Raw genomic sequence first — 22,385 nt, 5'->3', positions numbered from 1 at the left:
AGAGGTGAGGGTCCATCACCCCCTTTCTCCATAGCCCCCTAAGTCCTTCCCTGAGGGCCTCCTTGTGACCATGCCTGTCTTAGGTCCTCCCTTCCTTGAGGAATCTTACCCATCATTGGCTAACTGATCATGGACTGGGGGCCAGGCAGGGTGAAGTAAAGTGGGCAGAGGCGGTGCCCCTGCCAGGGGGATAAGCTCTGTCTCCTTAGTGGCTTAGGGTCCCAAGGTCTCTCACTCAGCCTTAGCCGTGGGGGGTTACAGCTTCTGAAACCAGGCAGAGTGGTTCCTAACACAACATTTTAGGTGAAACTTTCAAATTGCTGTCTATCTTGTGTGAGACATTCACGCACCCTACCAACCACACGAGCAGGCGTTACTTCTGCTGGAAGTAACAGGAGTGGGCAGAAGCAGGTTTACAGTTCATATGGAAAATAATACAATAACTACTAATAATACAAGAATAAGCTGTTTCATGTCCTCATAACTGGAAACCTACTTTTCCCACCCCGTATATATGTACTATGGTTTTTCCTGTACATTCTTACCTATGATAAAGTTTAGTTTATAATTTAGGAACAGGAAGAGGTTAACAAAAATAATAAAATAAATTAATCAGACAGATACTGTAATAAAAGTTATGTGAACTTGGTCTCTCTCTTTTGATGACTGATTTGATGACCGAGATGGCCACTAAGCATGGCCACAGCTTGGACATACTGGACAAAGGGGTGGCTTGTGTTCTGCGTAGAACTGATGTGCGTTTTAGAGATTTATAGCTTTCACTTTAATGTTTCTTTCGTACCACTTAGGTAATGTTAGATCTGTTAGTCTGTCTTTCTTTAACTTGTGCTTCATGTGTGGATGAACCCACAGAAGTGACCCAGTGTCTCTGATGTTGTGTTTTTTTTTTAACTTCTTGCAATTGCATTGTACTTTCTCGTTCAGTTTCTTTGTCTTTTGCTGTGTTTTCAGGTACCGTATTTTTCAGCTCTGGAGTTCCAATCAGTCCTTTGTGTACCTTCCATTTTCCTCTTAATTGTATTCATGTGTTCCTTTAAGTCATTGAGCATATTTGTAATATATGTTTTGAAGTCCTTTTCTGCTAAATCCATTATTTGTTTCTCATGACTGGTGTTTCTCGTTTATGGGTCCCAGTTGCTGTTATTTCACATGTCTAGTAATTTATTGGATGGTGGACATTTTAAACTTTCCGTTATTGAGTAGTAGATTTTAGATTTTATTTTCTTCCTTTGTAGTGTTGGACTTTGGAATGAAGTTGAGTTACTTGCATATCAATTTGTTCCTTTTGAGAATTAAAAAAAATTGAAGGAAGATCATGAGGACCTATTTTTCTAGAGCTAGATTATTAGCTCTACTACTAATGACACCACTAATGAATGCCCTGTGTGCTAATAGCTCCCTGGTGATGTCGTAACTGACCTTGTGGGGTTTTACCCTGCACACATGTGAGTAGTGTTCAGCAGCAGACTTGACTAGAACCCAGTATAGATTTGTAGAGTTCTTTCTCCTTGTAGCTCCTTCCTCTGCGGTGTCCTGCCCTGTAAACCCTCTCCCCTTGAACCCTCCCCGGACGTGGTGAGATTGTTGCACTGTGCTTGTGTTCTCTTTCCTTGGGCCTGTGAAGCTTTGTGTGAAAGCAAAGAGCTGGGTTTGTGACAGTGTTCACTTCACCTGTTCATCTCTTCTCAAAGCTGTCAGTACTGTGCTTCCTGGTATCCAATATCTGGACAATTGTTTCATTTTACTCCCCGACCCCCAGGTTTCTAAGTGTGTAGAGTAAGAAGGTACTTGGCTTGCTGCTCAGTTTTGACCTCAAGTGTAGAGTGAGCTAATTGTGTTTCACTCTGTTCATTGGCCCATCCAAGGCTCCTTTTTTGCTTTACTTTACTTTGTTATATTTCTTTGCAAATTGGACATTTTTTCTTTTATATGTTCACATCTCTGGAAAATGGGTTATGTGCTATAGATGGTGGAATTGGAAAAAATTCCCATTGGCTAACTGGCCACTGCATGCAGGAACCATCATTTTTTGCAGATGTGTGGCTATAGAAAATGCCTGCCTCAGAATTTTCATACAGTTTCAGCAGATTGGAGGAAAGTCTCTGAGACAACTGTGAATTACTGTCTTATTCCCTGTGAATTACATGTTTGTCTCTGGGAGTGAGGGGTGGAGGAGGTTCTGGGATGTGGTGAATTAGACATGCCTAGCAGCATTCCTGAAGCTGGAGTCATATGTAGTTTACCTGGCTGAATGTAAACCTGGCTTAAGATCCCAGTACCAGTGGCATTAGTTCTGTTATATAAAATGCAGCCTCACCAAAGTAAGTAATGGAATATATTGTCTGGGGAAATCTGGATGTCACTGAGTTGGTCAAATACTGATTCAGAAGAGTTAGACACTGAAGAGTGAGAGTTTGTAGGAAAACCCTAATTGTGGTGTGTGTATGTTGTGTGTTTTTTTCTCACGAGTGATATATGATCAAACTTGTTTAAGTCTAAGAGAAGTGTGGTGTTCTTTTTAGAGAAGAGTAACGTTAAAGTCCTAACTGCTAAGAAAGTATTGTCATTAATTACTAGAGTTGTTTCTTTTTAGTAATATATAATGGTACCTCTTATTATTGATGACGTTTTTAGATCCCGTCGAATCAGGGATTGTGTTTCCCCCACTTCGTGTATTCTCCTGACCTCTTACTGTTTTCTGGTCTGTTGTGATTTGTGTGTGTCTTTGTATGTAGCCCTGTGAAATAATGTATTTTTGCATGTTTTAAATGTGTATAAATTGCATCATGCCAGAGATCGCATTTTCATTTCTGTTTTCACTCGACAAAACATTTAGCTATGTTGCTCTATGTAGCTTTGGTCATTCCTTGACTGTTGTATGGTGTCTTATAGTGTATGTCTAAGTACGTTTTACTTCTGCGTTCTAGTAATTATGAGCATAAGGCTGCTTCTCATTCTCTGTCACAGTTAAGTATCCGCCTTGATGCGAGTATCCTCATACAGACTCCGTGGACAGACGTGGATGTTTTTCTTTAGTGTGTACATACACGCACCCAGCCACATGCATACACATAAATACATACACATCTACATGTAAATCTACATTTATACACACTCCACATACACATATGCACATACATATACTTGGGGGGTGTAGATGTATATTTCTGTTTAAATGTAATCCTTGAGAGTGGGATTGCGTGGTCTTGGGGGTATGAGTATTCAGTACAGGCTGGGTGCCAGAATGTGTCTGCACGAAGACTCTTGTTTTCCACAAGCTGCCTAACATACTTGGCATTCCAATTTTCTAATGATTGAGTGGGGAGAAAGAGTATTTTATTGTTTTATTTGCATTTTTGATTGCTAGTGAGTTGGAACATCTTTGCATATACTTGAAAGGCAGTGTGTTTCCCCTTTTATGAATTAAGAATTCACTTTTCTCTTTTTTTTTCTATTGAATGTTCTGTCTTACATGTTGATGTACAAGAATTGACTGTATTGGAGTCATGATCAGGCCCAGCAGGGGGTTTACCTGACTTGTGCTTTCCTCCTTTCTTTTGATGGTTCTGTAAATATTTTGGGGGGTATAAAATTTCAGGTATCTGTGTAATGTTTGGTCTGGCTGCCTATTCATATAATAACCATGTGTGTATGTGTGCTTAGGTCTGGTAGCTCATGCTGTTGATTGGTGGAGTGGAATGGGTACTAAATGGCTTATTTACAGTTTTGCCCAGAACCTTCTCTGGGTACAGTTTTGTGCTTCAAAATTGTGAAGAGTTTGTGGTCTTTTGTTAGGATCTTTTCTATATATTTTTGTAATTTTTTTTTTTTTTTTAGCTATTTCAGCCCTTTCTTGGGAAGGGGGCAGTAGGTCAGTCCCTGTCTTCCTTTATCTCATCTACTTATTTCTAATAGAAATTTATGGACGTTTTTAGCTTGGGTGGGTACCACTCTTCCCACGTTTCTGTTAGTGGTTCACATTTTTCCATATTGCCTTTTCGTGTATCTACCATTTATGACTATTGTATATTAGGAATTACATCAAGTCCTTTGTCTGTTTTATTAATCAGTCCAGTGGCTCTCTCACGTAAATATCATCCCAGTTACACAAATGAAAACAGGATTAGGAAGATTAAACTATCTGCCCAAGGTCAGAAAACTAGAGGTGGCATAGTTTTACCTAGCGTTCATTTAACCTAGGGTTCATTTCTGTTGAATTCCATTTTTGCTCGAAGTCTTGACTTTTAATGTGGTTAGAAAGCTAGCTTTGGGTGAAAAGAATGAAAACTTTCTTTAATTCACATGTTACTCAAAGGCCATTTTTTAACACCTGCTGTTCTAACCTGACCTGACAGTAATCTCTAGGTACCGCATACAACTTTCAGGATCCGTGCACACAGCTCATGGCGTGCACTGTAGTCCTCTGCTTCCTTGTTGTCCACTCAGTGTTGTTGTAAACCAAAAAATGCACTAAAAAACCAAAGTTCTCGGAAAAGGTGGTGGGGAATAAGTGTTGCCTCCACTCTGGGTTTGAGCCCTGAGATAACTGTGCCAAGCACCCAGCAGGGACCGACTGTCCCTGTGAGATGAAATCGTCATCCCAGGTCCCCTTGCTCTTCAGCATCCTCCAGCCGCAGCCTGCGCGCGCCCACACGCTGCCAAGAGGGCCCCTAACCCAGCTTCCTTAACTCCAACAGGTGAGAGCAAGATGAACTTTGTTTCAAAAGGAAAATGTTGAGCCCCCACCCTGAGGAGATTTTGCCCTTTCCTTCTAGCAGAATAAAGCTGACGAAGCCAGTGGAGCCTGAGCCAGCACGCCAGCACGCACACCTGCGGGGTTGAGCTCTGCGCTTGCGCAGCCTTGAGATTTGATGATTTTTTACAGCCTCAGGTTCTAAGACAGTGTTTATGCCCGGGGAGTTTTTCTCAAAGGAGTGGGTGAATCTTCATTTGCAGTTTGTCATGTATTATTAGTAAGAATTGGATTTGTGTGCCAGTGACGGAAAACTTGGTAAATACTGGCTTGAGCAGGTGAGGGTTTGCTTTTCCCACGCACTGCCAAGCCCAGAGGCGGACAGTCCCGGGCTGGCGCGGCTGCTCCTGGACATCCCGAGAGACCAGGGCCCCAACTTCCTGGTTCACGGGTTCGCCTCCAGGGTCCCAAGGTGACTGTGGTATGTCTCGACACTTCTCCCAAGTTTTGGGAAGGAAGAGGAGGGAAGGATAAAGGGAAGAAACCTTTTTTGTATAAGCTTTTGCACTTTTCTGGTAGACAGTGTCTTTTCAGAGATTAATAACCAACCACGCTCCATTGGCCAGAATTATGTTGTAGTTGGGAGGACTTGGTGTTTCATGGTAGTGTCTGGAAGTCACATGTTTGTGGCTAAGACCGTGGACCTAAGTTTGACCATTTCTGTACCTCCATTTTCTCATCTACAAAATGGGCCTAGTAATAGGTACCTACCAACACTGTGTTTTTGAAAGGATTAAGTGAACTAATATGTGTCATTGTTTTAATGGATATGGTCTGTGCTGTTTTAAGTGTTAGCCATCATTACCAGCGTCATTACCTGGAAGAGTTACTGAAATTGGAATTGTAAATTTATCCCTCGGGGAATTCATTTTCTTTGAGATGGGAAATAAAAAAGCATTTGAATTAGTGGGTCTGGGCAGGTGTTTTTGAGTACAGGGATGGTTGGAAAAGATGGTGGAACTTTCTTAAGGAGTCTTGTGATTGCATTGCACTGTGAACAGTTCCGGGTGAGTTAAAGTGTGGGGCCGTGTTAACGCACTCCCTCAGTGCCTTTAGAGCCTGGTGGCCCTCAGGGCCATCTTGAACTAATTGTCACTTTACCTTCGATTCCCTAAAGTTCATTCAGCCCAACAGAAATTTCTCCTTCCTTCCTTCCTTCCTTCCTTCCTTCCTTCCTTCCTTCCTTCTGTTCTTTCTTTCTTAAGTAGGTATGCAGAAATTTCATCTTCCGTTGATAGGACATTTGAAGACTTAGCTGTGTATGAAACTATGATTTTGTTGCATTGTTGTTGGCCTTTTCCAGTTTGAAATCACTGTTTTTTTAAATGTATCAATTTATCTATTTATCTATTTACTTATTTTTCTGTTTTCCTTTTAGCCCTATCTGCTTTGATATGATCGAGGAAGCATACATGACGAAATGTGGCCACAGCTTCTGGTAAGGTGATTTTGTCTGGCTCAGTTGTCTTTTGGCAGAATTAAACTTGTGTGTAAACGTAGTGCCTGAGAAGTTATGGTTTTTGAAATTAATTTTAGTTATCTTGTAATCATATTATTTCTTAGACTAATAATACATCTTTGCAGGTTCTATGGCTCAAGGCAGTTATGATATGGTTGGTGCATGATATGTGTAAAGTACTTAGATTTACCACAGGCCTTACAGATGGATTTTAAAACTCTCGGGTTTATTAATCGCTGAAGAGCTTTGACTGCTGATTTAGAGAATTGGGAGTGTGTGTGGGGGGGTGCTGGGTAATCAGGATAAAGCGCCATGCAGGGCAGCACACTAGAAGGGTAGAGGAAAAAGATACCCCGGATTAAACACAAAAGGAAATCTAATTTACCTGTGGTAAATCTAAGTACTTTACACAAAAGGAGTTCTGTTTTCTTCTTCATCACGTTGCTCAGTGCTACCTCTAGATATGTCACATCAATATATGTATTTTTAAAAAGTTGTAGTTGTGGTAAAATACACATAATAAAATTTACCATTGTAACCAATTTTCAAGTTGATGAATGCTAAGTATGTGTGCATTGTTGTTCAGTCAGTCTCCAGAACTTTTTCTTGCAAAATGGAAACTCCACCCAGCCTCTGGCAATCACTGGTTAGCTTTGTGTTTCTGTAAATTTGACTGTTCTGTCAGTGGAACTGAACAGTATTTGTCTTTTTGTGACTGGCTTGGTTTACTCAGCATAATGTCCTCAAGTTTCGTCCGTTTTGTAGCCGTGGCAGCGTGTCCTGTCAAGGCTGAGTGCATTCCGTTGCGTGTATTCATTTTGTCTGTCCGCTCACCTGCCAGGGGACACCTGGGCTGCTTTCACCTGTTAGTTATTACTGATAATGCGCTTTGGACGTTGGTGTGTGGATGTCTCCTCGGGACTCTGCTTTCAGTTCTTCGGGGTCTGTACCCAGGAGTGGGACCGCTGCGTCGTGGGTGGTGCTGTGAGTGGTTTTGAGGGACGGCCACCCGGTTTTCCTCGGCTGCACCGATTTACATCCCCACCAGCAGCGCACGGGGTTCTGATTTTTACACACCCTTGTCAATACTTTTTAAAAAAATAGTAGCCATCTTAATGGACATGTTATCTGTGTATGTTTAATTCCTTTTGTTTGGGGTATATTCTACGTGCAGTTAATCATCTCCATAGATCATTTACACTGTATATTATTTTAGCCTTAATGATTCTGTTGTGTTCTGGCTTAATTCATCATTCTAGTTCATGTTGAAGTTAGACCCATAATCTTATATGGAGTTGGATGCATTATCTGGTAGGTTATTGCCCGTTGGGCAAGAAGAGTACTGGGCACCCTGACCCGTCTGCGGTCCCTTAGCTTGCCCTCTAGCACGAGGCTTCATTGGTAGGTACCCGTGTATCCAATCTGCCAGGCATTTGAAAATAAGTTTAAAATAAAGGTTGCTTTCTTAGCTGACATTGTTATGGTTCACGAATCACTTTCTGTTCTGCATTGCTACTGAAATTCTGGCCGTGTGCATCCTGCTTCCAGGCTGATGGTACAGCAGGGGTGTTCTCTCTGGTCCGTGGATGGATCCAGCACCTTAGCATCCCATGGGAAAGTTCCATTCCTAGGAACTTTGGGTTTTGGTCGTTCTAGAACACTAGGTAGTTTAGATAGAGGAGGCTTTTCAACCTTGGTGGTATTGGTGTACTAGACCAGATACGTAATTCATGGTTGTGGGTGAGTGAGTACCCGGGTATTGTATATTGTTTAGCAGTATCCCTGGCCTCTACCCACTAGCAACCCCAGTTATGACAACCAAAAAATTTCTCCAGACATTGCCAGATATCCCTGAGGGGACAAAATTGCCCTCCGCTGAGAACGACTGATACAGAGCTGAAAGAGCAGGCTCTTGAGGTGGGTAGACCAGGATTCCAGTTCTGGCTCTGACACCGACCTTAACCTTTGTTGGTTCACTCAACCTGTCTCTTCTGTGCTGCTGCCACACCCCCTCCCCCATCCTCTTCCTACTTCTTCCTCTTCTTCTTTCGAAGACTTGAATGAAGGTGTTAAAGTGTGAAACAGATTAAGTGAGGTTTAATTTTTTCTAACTGCCCTCCTCTAACTTCTGTATTCACTGCCGTGTTTACAAAGGTGCTGCAGAGTCTGCTGAGGAAGTTCAATAATCTTGCTTGTTTGTGTTGGGAAGGGTTGTCAGTTACCCATTGATTTTATAACTAGACAGCCTGGATCTTTCTGTGAGTCCCATCATCTTCATGGTGTGCCTGTGTCATTGGAAAGCTTCATTGTTTTTTGTAATCACAGTTTACACTCAGTATTCTTTTATATTAGTTTCAGGTAAAGAGCATAGTGATTAGACTTTCATATAATCTTCCAAGTGATCTCCCTCCCCCATAAGTCTAGTCATTGGTTTCTTAAATCCCCCCCCCCCAGTCAATTAAAAGTAAGCTTATTCCTTGTTACAATTCAAGTTACTTTGTTACACCCTGATGTGAATGTGTTTTAAAGTATCCACCAGAGAGCAGGTTTCGGTTGGAGGGAGACCATAATTTGGCAAGAACTAATAAACCCGGAGGTTGGCGCACTCATCGTCAGGCTTGCTAAACTGAAACATTTTTGCACTTTGTTTAAAACAGAAGCTCATCATTATTTACCCTATCCTAACATGTAAGGCCTATGGAACTTCAGTCACTAACGGAAGCCTATTGAATCAGCTGTTTGCTAATTTGAACCCTGGCTGGTCATTGAGTGAAGCAGTACCCCACTTGAAGGCTCCATCCAAATTATGAACACTAAATTAAATTGGACTGCATCAGTTTAGTCCGTGTTTGTCTTACATCCGCTTATAAATGGTAACTCTTTTCTAGTAACAGATTGGAGACAATATACTAGGAATTTCTTTCTCTTTATTCATTCCTGCAAGACAGTGAACCTGCAATTAGCTGTAGCCCAACTGAAAGGCAATAAAAAATCTGGCTTCTTTGTGATACAGAGTTAAGGATTGTTCTTTATCTTTGTCCCTTTCCAGCTTGTCCCCTGCATTTTGCTTCTCAGACTGGCTGCCGAGTCCTCATTTACTATTTTGCTTCATTGCAAATTAATAATGATTCACAGGTTCCCTCTCTGTGTTGTCATCTCACAGTGTCTCTTCTTCGATGGCGCCTGGGTCCTAGCTTGCCTTTTGGGACTTTTGACTAATTCATCATCTTACACCTTGCTGTTAGTTTTTCTTTATAGCTGGTTGTTATGTATGACCACTGTTTGTGATTCGTCTTTTGTTCTATATAGTCCCTTGTTCTAGAATTTTCTGATTATTTATACTTTTCTATATCTACTTATCCCTGTTTACATAGAGAGAAAAATACTCCCATTTTGCAGGTGGACAACCATATGCAGCTGTAGAGAACAGTCATTCTCTGTTATCAGACACACACTTACCAGGAGACATAGGCACCCAAGGATGTCAGCACAGTGTGGTACTGAGTGATTCTTTTAGGAGTCCCAGTATGAGTAGCTATTGAAAATTTCTCAGGGTTGGTTGAATGATATTTTAAAAGTTTTTATTATAAGATAATACACAATTGTGAAAAGCCTAACATTGCAGAAATATATAAGGTAAGAAAGGAGACATTTCTTATAATCACGTTTCCTCAGGTGTAACTATTAATAGTTACTGATTATTTTTCATGGCTGTACTTACATATTGCAGCCATTTTCATTGGCTATATATGGTACATTGCATTGGATTGATATTTACAAACTTATTTAGCCAATGTCCTAGTGTTTTGATTGCTTCTAATTCATTGTGTTATGTACAGATAAGCTTGAGTTGAACACCTTTCTACATACGGATCTCCTGTTTCCTTAGGGTAAATTCCTAGAAGTCAAGTCACTGCATCAGGGGGAGGCCCGGAGCCTTAAGGTTTTTCGTGTAACTTGCCTTCCCGAGAGCGGTCCTTACGCGTCCTGCAGCAGTGCGTGCAGTGTTCTTGTCCCCATAGCTTTTCCGTTCTGATTGGTCAGAATTGATATGTAGTTTAAGTCAGTCTTTTGTCCTGGTGAGATGATGATTTTCTCATGCTTATTGACTCATTTTTGTGGTAATAATTTTTCTGTTTTTCTCTTATTTACATTTTTTTGAATAAGCTCTTTTTGTATTAAGGATATCAGCACTCCCAAGAACACAAATTGTGTTTGCTTAATTAAATCATAGGCATTTACTTTTCATGGTGTTGTCATGTCCTATTTCTACTGCATAAACATACAAGTTAGTACAAGTTTTTAAATGTTAAATTCAGTAGATTTGTTATTTGAGTTTATTTTTATTTGTATCCTGTGGTCTAATAAGTGCCCCGTGTGTCTTTATGGTGTAAACACTGGAGCTGAAGTAAATTGATCACCGATTACGTACGTTGAAATGAAGACTAGAAGACTGTGGGCGTTATTTTGTGACCTGTGTGTTAACCTATCACTGCTAATCAGACCTGTTTCATTCTTTCCCCTGCTGATAGCTACAAGTGCATTCACCAGAGTTTGGAGGACAACAATAGATGTCCCAAGTGTAACTATGTTGTGGATAATATTGACCATCTGTATCCTAACTTCTTGGGTGAGTCTTTTGAATTTTTTTTTGTATTTTTAAAAATACTCATTCCCCAAAAGTGTACGCAAGCAGTAATCGATTCAGAAACTATAGCTTAGAGTAAGCAAGTCTCTCTTTCCTACTCACCAGGTGCTTTCCCGTATCTTACCTGGGTTGTGACAGGTTCCATGCCATACCATATTATTTTTAAGTTTCTGAACAAAATTTCATTGACACAACTTTCAGATACTTGTATAGATGGCTGGACCGAATGTGAGGCTAACAGAATGCCAGGTGTCCAGAAGACCTGTCTCGTTACCTAGTTGTGCATCCTCGCTGTCCTGCTTTAGGGGCCGCAGTTGGGAGCAGTGGGATAAGGGGCTGATGGAGAGGGGGCAAGGGCAAAGACCCCTTTTGGGGGTGAGTATTTGTGCGTGGGGTGGAGAGTCCGCAGTCTGGGAGGCAACTGAAGAGTGAGACCTGGGGCAGGAAGACCGGGGTGCAGGCTTTCGAGAGAGCAGTGGTGGCTGGAGAAGAGAGAGGAGTTGGGGACTCAGGGTGGTCGAGAGCTGTATCCACTCAGGGACCGATTTTGCATCTCCAAACATTCTTTCCACGTGCTGAAACGCCTGAGGTATTATGGGGAGTCTTTAGATTGAGTTTTTAGGAGGGCAGTTAATTGTCCAAAAATAATTTTCAGATGTGGGTAGGCCTGAAGTGGGGTACTGTTGGGTATGTCCATCGAAAAGGTTCACCCTTCTTTCTAAAGACGAGCGTACTCGGAGCTGGGGTGTGAGGTTGGCCTGCGTGTTCGGTTCTGACCTGAGGGGCTTCAGTTGCTGCTTGACTTGGCTCAGGTCGGGCGCTGGTTCACAGTAAAGCACGAGTTTGAGCCTTTTCGGCCGTGCCTCTTGTTGTCACCCCTGCTTTAAAACTGCGCTGGTTCACGCTGTTCACAGTAAAGCACGAGTTTGAGCCTTTTCGGCCGTGCCTCTTGTTGTCACCCCTGCTTTAAAACTGCATTGGCTGCTGTCTCCCCCCCTCTTTTATTTTCACTGCCATATAGCATCTTTTCGTGAAGGACAGTCATGCGGTGATTTCATGGCAGAAAGGAATCTTGGGGGAAATACTGTGAAGATTTCCTGTTGGAATACCATGTTCCTCCAGGTAGATAGTCTGATGACACAGTTGGAGAGGGAACTCGCTGAGTGAGAAGATGCTAAGAGGTTTGATACTCTGCAGGCCGGATGTCATGGGCTAATCTAGAGAAAAGAGAAACAAAATCCTGCGAAGCAGAACCCTTTGTTCTTGAACTCGGACTGATGCTGCCGTGTGGGCTCCAGAATCACTTTTCTATCATTTGCATAACTTTGTAAAACTACTTTTTTTGGAATGGCTAAATACGGAAAGGAATCTAATGTTCTGAAAATTCTGGTATTTACTAAATTTTTATTTTATTTAAATTTTTAATATATTTTATTGATTATGCTATTACAGTTGTCCCATTCTTTTCTCTCCCCTTTATTCCTCTCTGCCCTGTACCCTCCTCCCACCAGCACTCCCCCCTGTAGTTCATGTCCATGGGTCATACGTGTAAGTTCTTTGGCGTCTACATTGGCTATACTCTTCTTAACCCCTCCCCTGTCTATTTTCTACCTACGAATTATGCTTATTCCTACTCTCTCACTTCTCACTCTCTAGAGCAGGGGTGTCAAACTCATTTTCACCAGGGGCCACATCAGCCTTGCGAATGTAACTTTAGGACTGTATAATAATGTAACTACTCCTTAACTAGGGGGCAAGGGGCTCCTCTCTGCCAGTGCCGGGCAGATAAAACAAGGTGGAGGGGCCGGATTTGGCCTGCAGGCCTTGTGTTTGCCTCCTGTGCCCTAAAGGAAGCTGTTCAGTGCAGAACAGCTCGGTTGTGCCGCTGGCCTCCCTGATCCGCTCCCCTCTGCTCTGGTTTGGGCTGTGCCACTCCACCAGGACGTCGTCACCTTTCAAGTGTTTCTTCACCTTATACTGCCAGGCACTGTCCTAAGTGCTTTCTGTGTGCTGACTCATTTAGTTCTCTCTTCTTTAAGACAGCCACGGCTGTCATCTGCATTCCTCAGGTGAGGAAACTGAGGCACAGCAGGTTAAGGAACTGAAGCTCCGCAGCCAGTAAGTAAGCGGCAGAGTTGGTGCTGGGGCCGGGCAGCCTTGCCCGGGTGTGTCTGGTTCCGCTGCACTGCCCTGTGTCTGAAAAGACAGCTGCTGGGAGGGAAGGTGTAGCGGTAGAAATGCAGTGTGTGTTCTCAGGACTGTGGCTGTAGGGAGGGTCTGGAGAATTATAATTATGGATATAGACTACTTCAGTATCAGTGGTATATGACATTTCTTGGTGAAATGCAGTGTAAAGTATTAAGTTATTTAAGTCACATTTTTATATAAAAATGGTTAATTCTGTAATGGAAACATTAAACTCTTACCCACATACTCTTCTTTATCCCCAATACTGCATTATTCCAAGTTCTCGTCTTCATCTTCCCTGGATGACAATGATATCTGTGCATGTGAGATATATCGCAGGCCTTTCAGAATCAGGGTCCAGTCTGTTTGCATTTCCAGGCTTAGTTCTTAGCCCTGTTAGTCATTAACAGAATCACTGTGACCCTGTGTCACAGCCATATTGATTTTAAATCATTTGGTCTCCTCGTATTTGATGACTTTGCCCCTCGCCCCCTCCCCCCACCCTCTCTGAATTCATTTTTGTGTCCTTTTCTGCTAAGTGAATCTCTGTGTGCCTGTGCTGGCCCAATTCTGATGTCATCTTCTCTTCAAAGCCTGTTCCTTACATTTTGATTGCCCCTCTTCCTGCGTTCTTTGTTAATCTGTTTCAGTGGAAGCTCGGATTTTTCACATTACATTACAACTACTGCATCATACACATTTGTCTTCCTACTCTGAGCCTCTTGAGTCCTGGATTGAGTCTTACTGAGATTTAGTCTTACTTGTCTGTGAAGATTGGATCTCCAGTGTGGATCTCTAGTGTTCAGAAACATTTGCCGTTGGGTTGTGGTTTGGTGAGAATTACTGGATAGTTGGGTGTGTATTCCACCTCTCTCTTGTACTGTCTTGTCACCGCCGTCAAGGTCCTCGTGCTCTCATAGTCCCTCGTCTCTAAATGGGAAGACCACCCAGTGAGACGTCTGTAAATTAAAGTGCCCACCTAGCCTAGTGCTAGTTTCCCTTTATCGTTTTTTAATCAACTGGCTGTTAGAGACAGAATAATCTGATTAAAAGTGGCTTCTACATTAAGGAAAATGTATTGATTCCTGTAAAAAGAATTATTAGAACTAATTCTGTGTTTCAGTAATCTTACCAAGTTTTTTTCCTCTTTTTGTTCCTCCATCCCCAACATATGACTTGGTCTTTGGCTTGATTTCCTCCAGACTACAAGATGGCTCTGAGCAGTTCCAGATCTTGTCCGTTAATGCTTGCAAGAAGAGAGCTTGGTGTTCTCCTCTCCTCTTTCCTGAAGACAGCATGCCCCTCACTGGTCAAAACTAGGTCATGTACTTGACCCAGTGTCAATCACTGGCTAGGGTGTAAATGACTAGACAGGTTTAGCCAGTCAAGGATCATACCCTGGGTCTGGGGAGAAGCTCGGCCTCTGAAACGATGTGGTAAATAGCATAATTAGGAACAGTCATGCTATTACTTAAAAAAAAAAAAGGTGGGATGGTTTTTGGATAGGTAACTGACATTGCCTGCCATGTTATTTACAGAAGAGTCAAACAAACACACAAAATATATATATAAATTTTTAGTGCCTACCTTGTAGAATCAACCAGTTACCAAGGAGAACATGGGCCAGCCTCACACAGTGAAGGGTCATCTCTCCAGGGGCCCAGGAGTGTCATCGCTGAAACATGGGAGGGTGGGTACAGATTCTGAAGCGTTTTTTATGTATTTTGAGAGGGTGGGGGAGAGAAGCTTCAGTTGGTTGCCTCTCATACCAGCCTCTGCCCAAGGACTAAACCTTCAACCCAGGCCTGTGCCCGGACTGGGAGTCGAACTGGCAACCTTTTGTTCTGTGGGATCATGCCTGACTCACTGAACCACACCGGTCAGGGCTAGACGATATCTTTAACAAAATGTAAATTATGTGTTTCTTGGTTTGCTTGTATTTTCAGTGAATGAGCTCATTCTGAAACAGAAGCAAAGGTTTGAGGAGAAGAGGTTCAAATTGGACCACTCAGTGAGTAGCACCGTATGTTTCAGTTCTTATTACTACTTTCAATACATTTCATTCATTGTTTTTATTGGTGTAATATTAGGTATTCAAGTGTAGCATATTGTTGGTTTTTGTGAAAGGGGCTTTGTTTAAGATTGTTTTGTTCTATAAAGAACTTTAACTGCATTGTTTAAAATGTGCTCTAGTGGTAATCGTGTGGAAGGTTTGGAGGGATCGCACTGAGACAGCTGGCTTGTAGTACCTGCCATTTGAAGGATATGGCAGGGTGAAACTATGTGTGGTCATTTGGAAAAACTGTTGAAAGATTCTTAACTTGAAGGATTAGCCCTAAATTATTGAGGCAAGTGAGCTTAAGTTAATGCCTTACAACCAGATACAAAGTTGAAAACATGGCTAGAACAGTAATTAAAATCCGAGCACTTATTTCTGAGGGATATACCTTTAGAGATGCTGAGTTATCATTTGTCTTGAATATGCCTTTCTTATCTGTTATCTAAATTCATTTAAGGGAAAAATGGCATTTAAATGATAGTGGGAAGTCACTAGCTGGGACGGAGGAGGTTGGAACATTATAGTTTACTTTTGATATCTATGTAATAAATGTATTGGGAAGAAGCAGTTAAACGTTTATTTTAGGCTTTCCAAAACAGTCTCTTAGAGAGTTACTTCGTTTCTTCCTTTCTTCATTTTTAGAATGGCCACAGGTGGCAAATCTTTCAGGATTTACTGGGAACTGACCAAGATAACCTTGATTTGGCCAATGTCAACCTCATGTTGGAGCTCCTAGTGCAGAAGAAGAAGCAACTGGAAGCAGTAAGTGACGGAACTGTGAACAGAACTGATGTCAACGGAACTCTTTATTGCGTTGAAAAAGATTTAGAAATGTTTGTGGATAATAGGGTAGTGTTGCTTGATCCATCCAGTTTTATTCAGCAGGAAATATATTTGAGGTGTCACTCCTAAGAGCTTTTCCTTTTTCAAATAAAAGGAAGAACAGATTCTTGTAATATAACTCAGAGTGGCCAGTTTGTATTAACAAAAGCTGAGTTTGTATTAACAAAAGCATGAGAAAGTACAAGATGTTGGTCATTTTTCTTCTGATGAATATCTTCTTTGCCATGTTGTCCCCTTTTTACTTACAAGATTTGAAGGAGAAAATAGACTTGTTTTTTCTTTAATCTACATAAAGCCTTCCCAGCAGGTGCCCACCGGCAGCACAGTCATCCGCGGCTTAGCTAACAGCATTTACAAAGATGAGAACTGACACTGAATATACCGTTTGTTGTGATAAAATGTCAGTAAATATGAAATTGCATTTATTTTGTGTCAAAATGTAACATGTGAGTTTGCATGTAGTAGGAACTGAGTCTGATCCATTATAGGCAGCACACACCTGAGCATAAGCGAATACCCACCCTGCCTTAGCTTGTATAAGACGGGGCTGCTTAGTGATAGGACGCGGGAGTGAGTAGTTCACACGCATGAAAAGGAAGAGCTTGGCAACCACGGCCTCTCTGGGCACTGCCAGGTGGAGCTCGGGCTCTTCCGTGGTGTTGAGAGTCTGGCTTTCAGGCCTCTTGTGGGAGCGTGGGCGTTTCTTTGGGGCAGACGTGGTTCTCTTTTCTGATGTCTATCCCGTGGGGGATAGTGGGTTCGCTTGTAGTCCCTCATTTATATTTATGTTTTTTGATAGAAGAAAAAGGACTTTCCCTTCCAACTTCGGTTTAAGAAATTCTGTGGATAGATTCTGATTACATGCTTGACCTTGATCCCACGTAATAGAATGGGAACATGGAGTGGGAGGAAGGAGCAGGTGAGGTTGAGTCTCCCAAACTGTGGCTTTTGAGGGGCGGAGAGGGCTAATTTTTTATTTACTTATTTTAGGTTTGTTGAGATACAATTGACACACAGCACCGTATAATATTAATGTCTTTTTTTTCTTTGTGATGGAAATTTTTAGGATTTACTTTTAGCAGCTTTCAAATACAGGAGCACTAACTGTAGTTATTGTGTTGTTCATGGTTGTATCCTCAGAACTTAGTCTACCTTGTAACTGGAAGTTTCCGCCTGTTGGCCATCTTCGTCCAGTTCCCTGTCCCCCAACTTTTGGCAACCACAGATCTGGTATCTTTTTCTATAAGTTCTTTGTTTTTCAGATTCCACAAACACTCAATAAGTGAGATAATACAGTACTGGTCTCTCTCTGTCTGCCTTATCTCACTTAACATAATGTCCTCAAGGTCCATCCACACTGTTGCGGTGACAAGACCACCTTCTTCCTTGTGGCTGAGTGGAGTGGTGTTTCATGGCGTGTGGGGGTGTGTGCCTGTATGTGGCACCTCTCCATTCACGTATGGATGGACACTCAGCTGGTTTTAGTGACTCGAGTATTGTAAGTAACGCTGTAGTGAACGTGGGGTGCAGAGCTCTTCCCGGCACAGTGATTTGGTTTTCTTTGGACGTTTACTCAGAAGTGGGATGGCTGGTGATCGCTGTAGTGTTAATTTTTTTGAGACACCTCCATGCTGTTTTCCATAGCAGCTGTACCAGTTTACATTTGCACCATCGATGCACACGTGTTTTCCTTTTCTTCATATCCTCAGTATTTGTTATTTCTTGTCATTTTGATGATAGCCATTTTAATGGGGGTGAAGTGACATTTTATTGTGGTTTTGATTGAAGAGGCACCTTATGGTGGTTTGATTTGCATCTCCCCAGTGATTTGTGATGCTGAGCACCTTTTCACGTACCTGTTGGTCATTCGAGTATCTTCTTGGCAAAAATGTCTATTTGGGTCCTTTGCCCATTTTAAGTTGGATTATTGTTTTTTGTTACTAAGTTTTGAGGTCTTTCTGTATTTTGGATACATGACGTATTTACACATCAGCCTCTGATGAGGTGCGTGATCTGCACAGACGTTCGCCCGCCCTGTAGGCTGCCTTTTCACTTTGTTGATCGTGTCTCTTGCTGTGCAGATGCTTTTCAGTTTTATGTAGTCCCCCTTGTTTACTTTTTATTTTGTTGTTTATGCTTTAGGTATCATATTCTAAAAATTGTTGCCAACACTCTCCTGTGGTTTTAAACGATGTTTTTTATTAGCATCTACTATGTGCTAGAATTGTGGTAAGTGCTGTGGAAAAGACCAGATTCTCCTGCTGGGCAGGCAGCGTGCAGGGTGGGGACGTAAACTAAATCACGTAAATATTTCCACATGCAGATAAATGGTGTAAAGAGACTTCTCTATAGACTGAACATACGCAGTTACCGTGCTCCCGAGACAATGGCAGCAGTTCTTTGTAAGCCCTGAAGCAGATGGGTGAAAAGTAATGGAGTGGAACATGTGAGAGAGGTGACCACTAGGCCAGCAGTGGGGAAGTAGCCAAGGACCAGCCCTATTTGTGTGTGGAGCTCGGGCTTTGGGATTGGGCACATTAGGCGTCTGATACAGTGAAGGTTGAAAGTAAGATTGGTTGAGAGTCTGATTAAGAAGCAGTTGGAATCTCCGGTCAGTTCCTATAGCACTCACAGCAAATGATTCTCCTGTTCGTATCTTTGGAGAATACTAGTATTTTATTTCTTTATTCCTGCGGTGGGCAAGGAGTCTCCCAGGACTCCCGCGTAGTCGGTGCAGGTGAGGATGGGGCGCCGCGCTGAAGGCGGGGGAGTGTGCGTGCTGGGGTGAGAGGCGCTGCCCTTCTTCCCACCTTCTGATGTGCCAACACGAACCTTTGTTTTCTTTGGGCTTTTTGTCTTAGAATTGAAGAATTACAAGTATCTTCATTTTAGACCACACACCCTTTTCTGTTACGTTTTGCAGAGGGAGGCATCTCCGAAGCTAAGTTTCTAGCATTGGTTTTGTAGTTGTTTTCTGTTATTGTGTTCCTATTTTACTTGGCATTATTATTGAACTTGCTGAATATTTTGAACATACAGAAAAGTACGGAAAATAATAAGACTTGTCATACCTCATCTCAGTTTTTCTTATTCTGAACACTTTGTTATATATGTCTTAGGTCTGCCTTTTGAGAATTAAATAGTTTTTTATGCTTAGGCCCTCTCATCTCTCGTCTTATTTCATTCTCCCAGGATAACCACCTTCTGAAGCTGGCAAGCGTCCGTCTCAAGCATGTACATGCCTTCCTCACATATATTTGTATCTACAGCTATAGAAAGTGTTGTTTGTATAATTTAGAAGTTTACGTAAAGAGCTATATGCTGTAGTTTTCCTTTTAACATATGCCTCTTTGTTTATTTTTGAGGTTTATGTTGATAAACATAGATCTAGTTTATTTATTTGAACTTCTCTATGGTATTCCATTGCAAGAACATATCTCTTCCCCTATTGATGTATGTTTAGGTTCTTCCCAGTTCTTAATTTTGAGTGACAAGACTGCATTTAATATTGTTATACATGTCTCCTTGTGTTCATATACAGGACAGGGCAAACATAGGTTTACAGTTGTTCGTATAGAAAATAATATAATAATTAAATAATAATACAGAATGAACTCTGTATTTTGCTTACTCACAACTGTAAACCTACTTTTTCTCCACCCAGTATATATATATACTTAGTGATTTAAGGGTGGAATTGCTCCACTTGTTCATGGGGTTCATGCAAACCCCAATTGTTCATAGGGTTTGCATGAACACTTTAACTTATTAATATTATTAAATATTGCCCAATTGTTCTTTGGGTTTGTACCATATGAATACTTGGCGTTATCTCTTTTTAAATTTCTGCCTAACTGATAGTTGTCAGATATTTGTGTGTGTGTGTGTGTGTGTGTGTGTGTGTGTTTTGGAAATTGCTACTTTTCCAAAAATATGTTCAGGTAATTGAATTCTAGTTGAATTGCACTGTGGTTAGGCAGCATGACTTCGTAAGTCCTACATTTGCCCAGATAGTTTCCCCTCCCAGTGCGCTCCATTCACTCCCGCATCCCGTCTGTGACGTCCTGCTGCCCGGAGGACAGCTGCTGCCATTTCTTTAACGCACGTCCGCTGGTGATGAGTTCTTTCAGCTTCCGTGTCTGGGGAGGCCTTTATTTTGCCTTTGTTTGAAAAGTACTTCTAAATAAGTAGAGAATTCTAGATTTACTTTATTTCAGTATTTAATTTTTATTTCTTAACTGTATCTTTTAAAAATTACTTATTATTGGCTGATTGGAGAGAGAGAGAGAGAAATATCGATTTATGGTTCCACTTATGTATGCATTCATTGGTTGATTCTTTTTTTTTAATCCTTGCCTGAGGATATGTTTATAGGTTTTTAGAGAGAGAGAAAGGGAGAGGAAGAGACAGAGAAATATTGATGTGAGAGAGAATTATTGATGAGCTGTTTCCCGTACTCTCCCCGATTAGGTATCGAACCTGTAACCGAGGTATGTGCCCTGGCTGGTACCCTTTTGGGTGTACAAGATGACACTTCAACCAAACTGAGGCACTCATCCAGGGTCATTGGTTGATTCTTGTACGGGCCCTGATCGGGGATCCAACCTACAACCTTGGTGTATCAGGAAGATCCTCTAACCAACTGAGCCACCAGGCTAGGTATTTCCATATTTTTGAGATGTTTCTCCATTTTCTCCTGTCTTGCATTTCAGATGAGAAGTCTGCTGCCATTCTTATCTCTAGTACTCAGAATGGTGTATATTTCTCTGAGTTTTAAATGTCCTTTATATAGTTTTAAGCATTTTGATTTTGGTTTGCTTTGGGAGAGTTGTCCCCCCACCATGTTTCCTGTTTCTGAAGCTTTTTGAGGGTCTTGGATCTCTGTGGGTTTGTAGTTTACAGGAGATTTGGAAAGTTTTCAGTCCTTAATTTTTCAAATATTTTTCTGTCCCCTCTTCTTCCACTTTGAGATCTCTAATTACGTAACTGTTGGGCTGGTTGGTGTTCTTCCACAGCTCATTAATAAATAGCTCTATTCATTTATGCCTTATCTTTTTCTTTTATCTAGTTCATTTTGGTTAGTTTCTATTTCTATTGTCAAATCCACTGTTTCCTTACCTGCTGATTGCTTTCCTGTAACTTCTAGAACATGTATGTAGATCTAATAATTCTTTTAATGTTTTTGTTTAATGATTCTATTATTTTTGTTATTTCTGTATCCTTTTATTGCTGAGTTTCCCCCTTATTATGGATATATTTTCCTTCTTATTTTGCATGTTTATTAATGTTGTCATGGTATGCCAGAAATTATAAATTTTACCTTGTTTGATGCTGGATATTTTTGCATTCCACTATACATTCCTGAAGGTTGTTCTGGCGTGTAGTTAAGTTACTTGGAAAAAGTTTGATTCTCTTGAATTTTGTTTTTAAGCTTTGTTAGGTGGGGCCAGAGCAGGTTTTTGTCTAGGCTAATTTGCTGCACTATTTGAGGCAACCCTTTTGAGTATTCTGCCTGGTGTAGAAGTTCAGTTTGCATGCTTTTGGTCTTTTGAAATTTATTATGATTTTGGTTATGGTATATGGTCTGTTTTGTTGAATGATCACTTGCATTTGAAAACAATATGTTTTTTTGTTGTAATGCTTTTATAAACATTGACTATGGTAGTTCGTTGACATTCAAATCTTTTCCTTCTAGTTCTTTCCGTTACTGATAGGGGGGTGTTAATACAGTTTTGATTGTCTGTCTTGCATTGTTTTCTGTGACATTTGCTTCATGTATTTTGAAACTTCTCATTAGGTGCCTCCGTGTCTAGGATCGTTATATCTTCTGATGAGTTTGTTCCTTTCGTCATTATGAACTGTGTGTGGGTATCACCTGAAATGCTTCTTATTCTAGAAGCATTTTGTGTTGCGTTGTGTGTAGTCATCATTCGAGGAGAAGGACATATCCTTTAGAACTTTTTAACAGTAGATTCAAGGAAAAGAATGTATTGATAAAGAGAAAATTTAGCACCTAAGTCATAGTACCAGTGACACAAGATATGGCAAAATGACCTCATTTGTGAAATGTTACCTGCTTATTTTGTAGGTAGGGACCCTGAAGTCAGGTAGGGAAGCGTTGAAAGATTTACACGGTTTGTGGGTTAGAATCCTAAAATTGATTATCTGTTACACTGGGAAGTCAAGTCTTCTCTTGTCTTTTCTTCGAACCTCCTCCTTCTCTTGCCTTTCATTCCTTTTTCCTTCCCTTAAAATCCAAGGAATAAATAGTGCTCCTAATTTGCAAAGCCAAACAGTATTACAAGGCCAAAGGAAAACTGGTTTTTCTTTCACCGTGAAGCTCTGTGGGACTCTCCCCTCTTTCTACAAATCGATAGTATTCTTAACCTGTTTACATGTTCTGCTTCACAGAAGT

General features: G+C 41.3%; 1 protein-coding gene across 3 annotated transcripts in view; it reads left to right on the top strand.

Annotated features, from left to right (window-relative positions):
• COP1 (COP1 E3 ubiquitin ligase) overlaps positions 1–22,385 on the top strand; it is a 116,336-nt gene that overhangs the window by 8,132 nt on the left and 85,819 nt on the right. For 2 of the 3 annotated variants that reach the window (XM_037034874.1, XM_037034872.1), the window contains exons 2-5: positions 6,153–6,212; positions 10,766–10,863; positions 15,015–15,091; positions 15,770–15,889. In XM_037034874.1, coding sequence (XP_036890769.1) covers positions 6,153–6,212; positions 10,766–10,863; positions 15,015–15,091; positions 15,770–15,889 — 355 coding nt within the window. The remainder of the gene's footprint in view (positions 1–6,152; positions 6,213–10,765; positions 10,864–15,014; positions 15,092–15,769; positions 15,890–22,385) is intronic. The other variant, XM_037034873.1, reaches the window with a different exon arrangement.

This window comes from Sturnira hondurensis, unplaced genomic scaffold, assembly GCF_014824575.4.
Source record: "Sturnira hondurensis isolate 20B ecotype Veracruz unplaced genomic scaffold, ASM1482457v3 Scaffold0022215, whole genome shotgun sequence".
Classification (NCBI taxonomy): domain Eukaryota; kingdom Metazoa; phylum Chordata; class Mammalia; order Chiroptera; family Phyllostomidae; genus Sturnira; species Sturnira hondurensis.
Note: the sequence above shows the minus strand (reverse complement) of the source record. Positions and strands in the feature narration are given on the sequence as shown.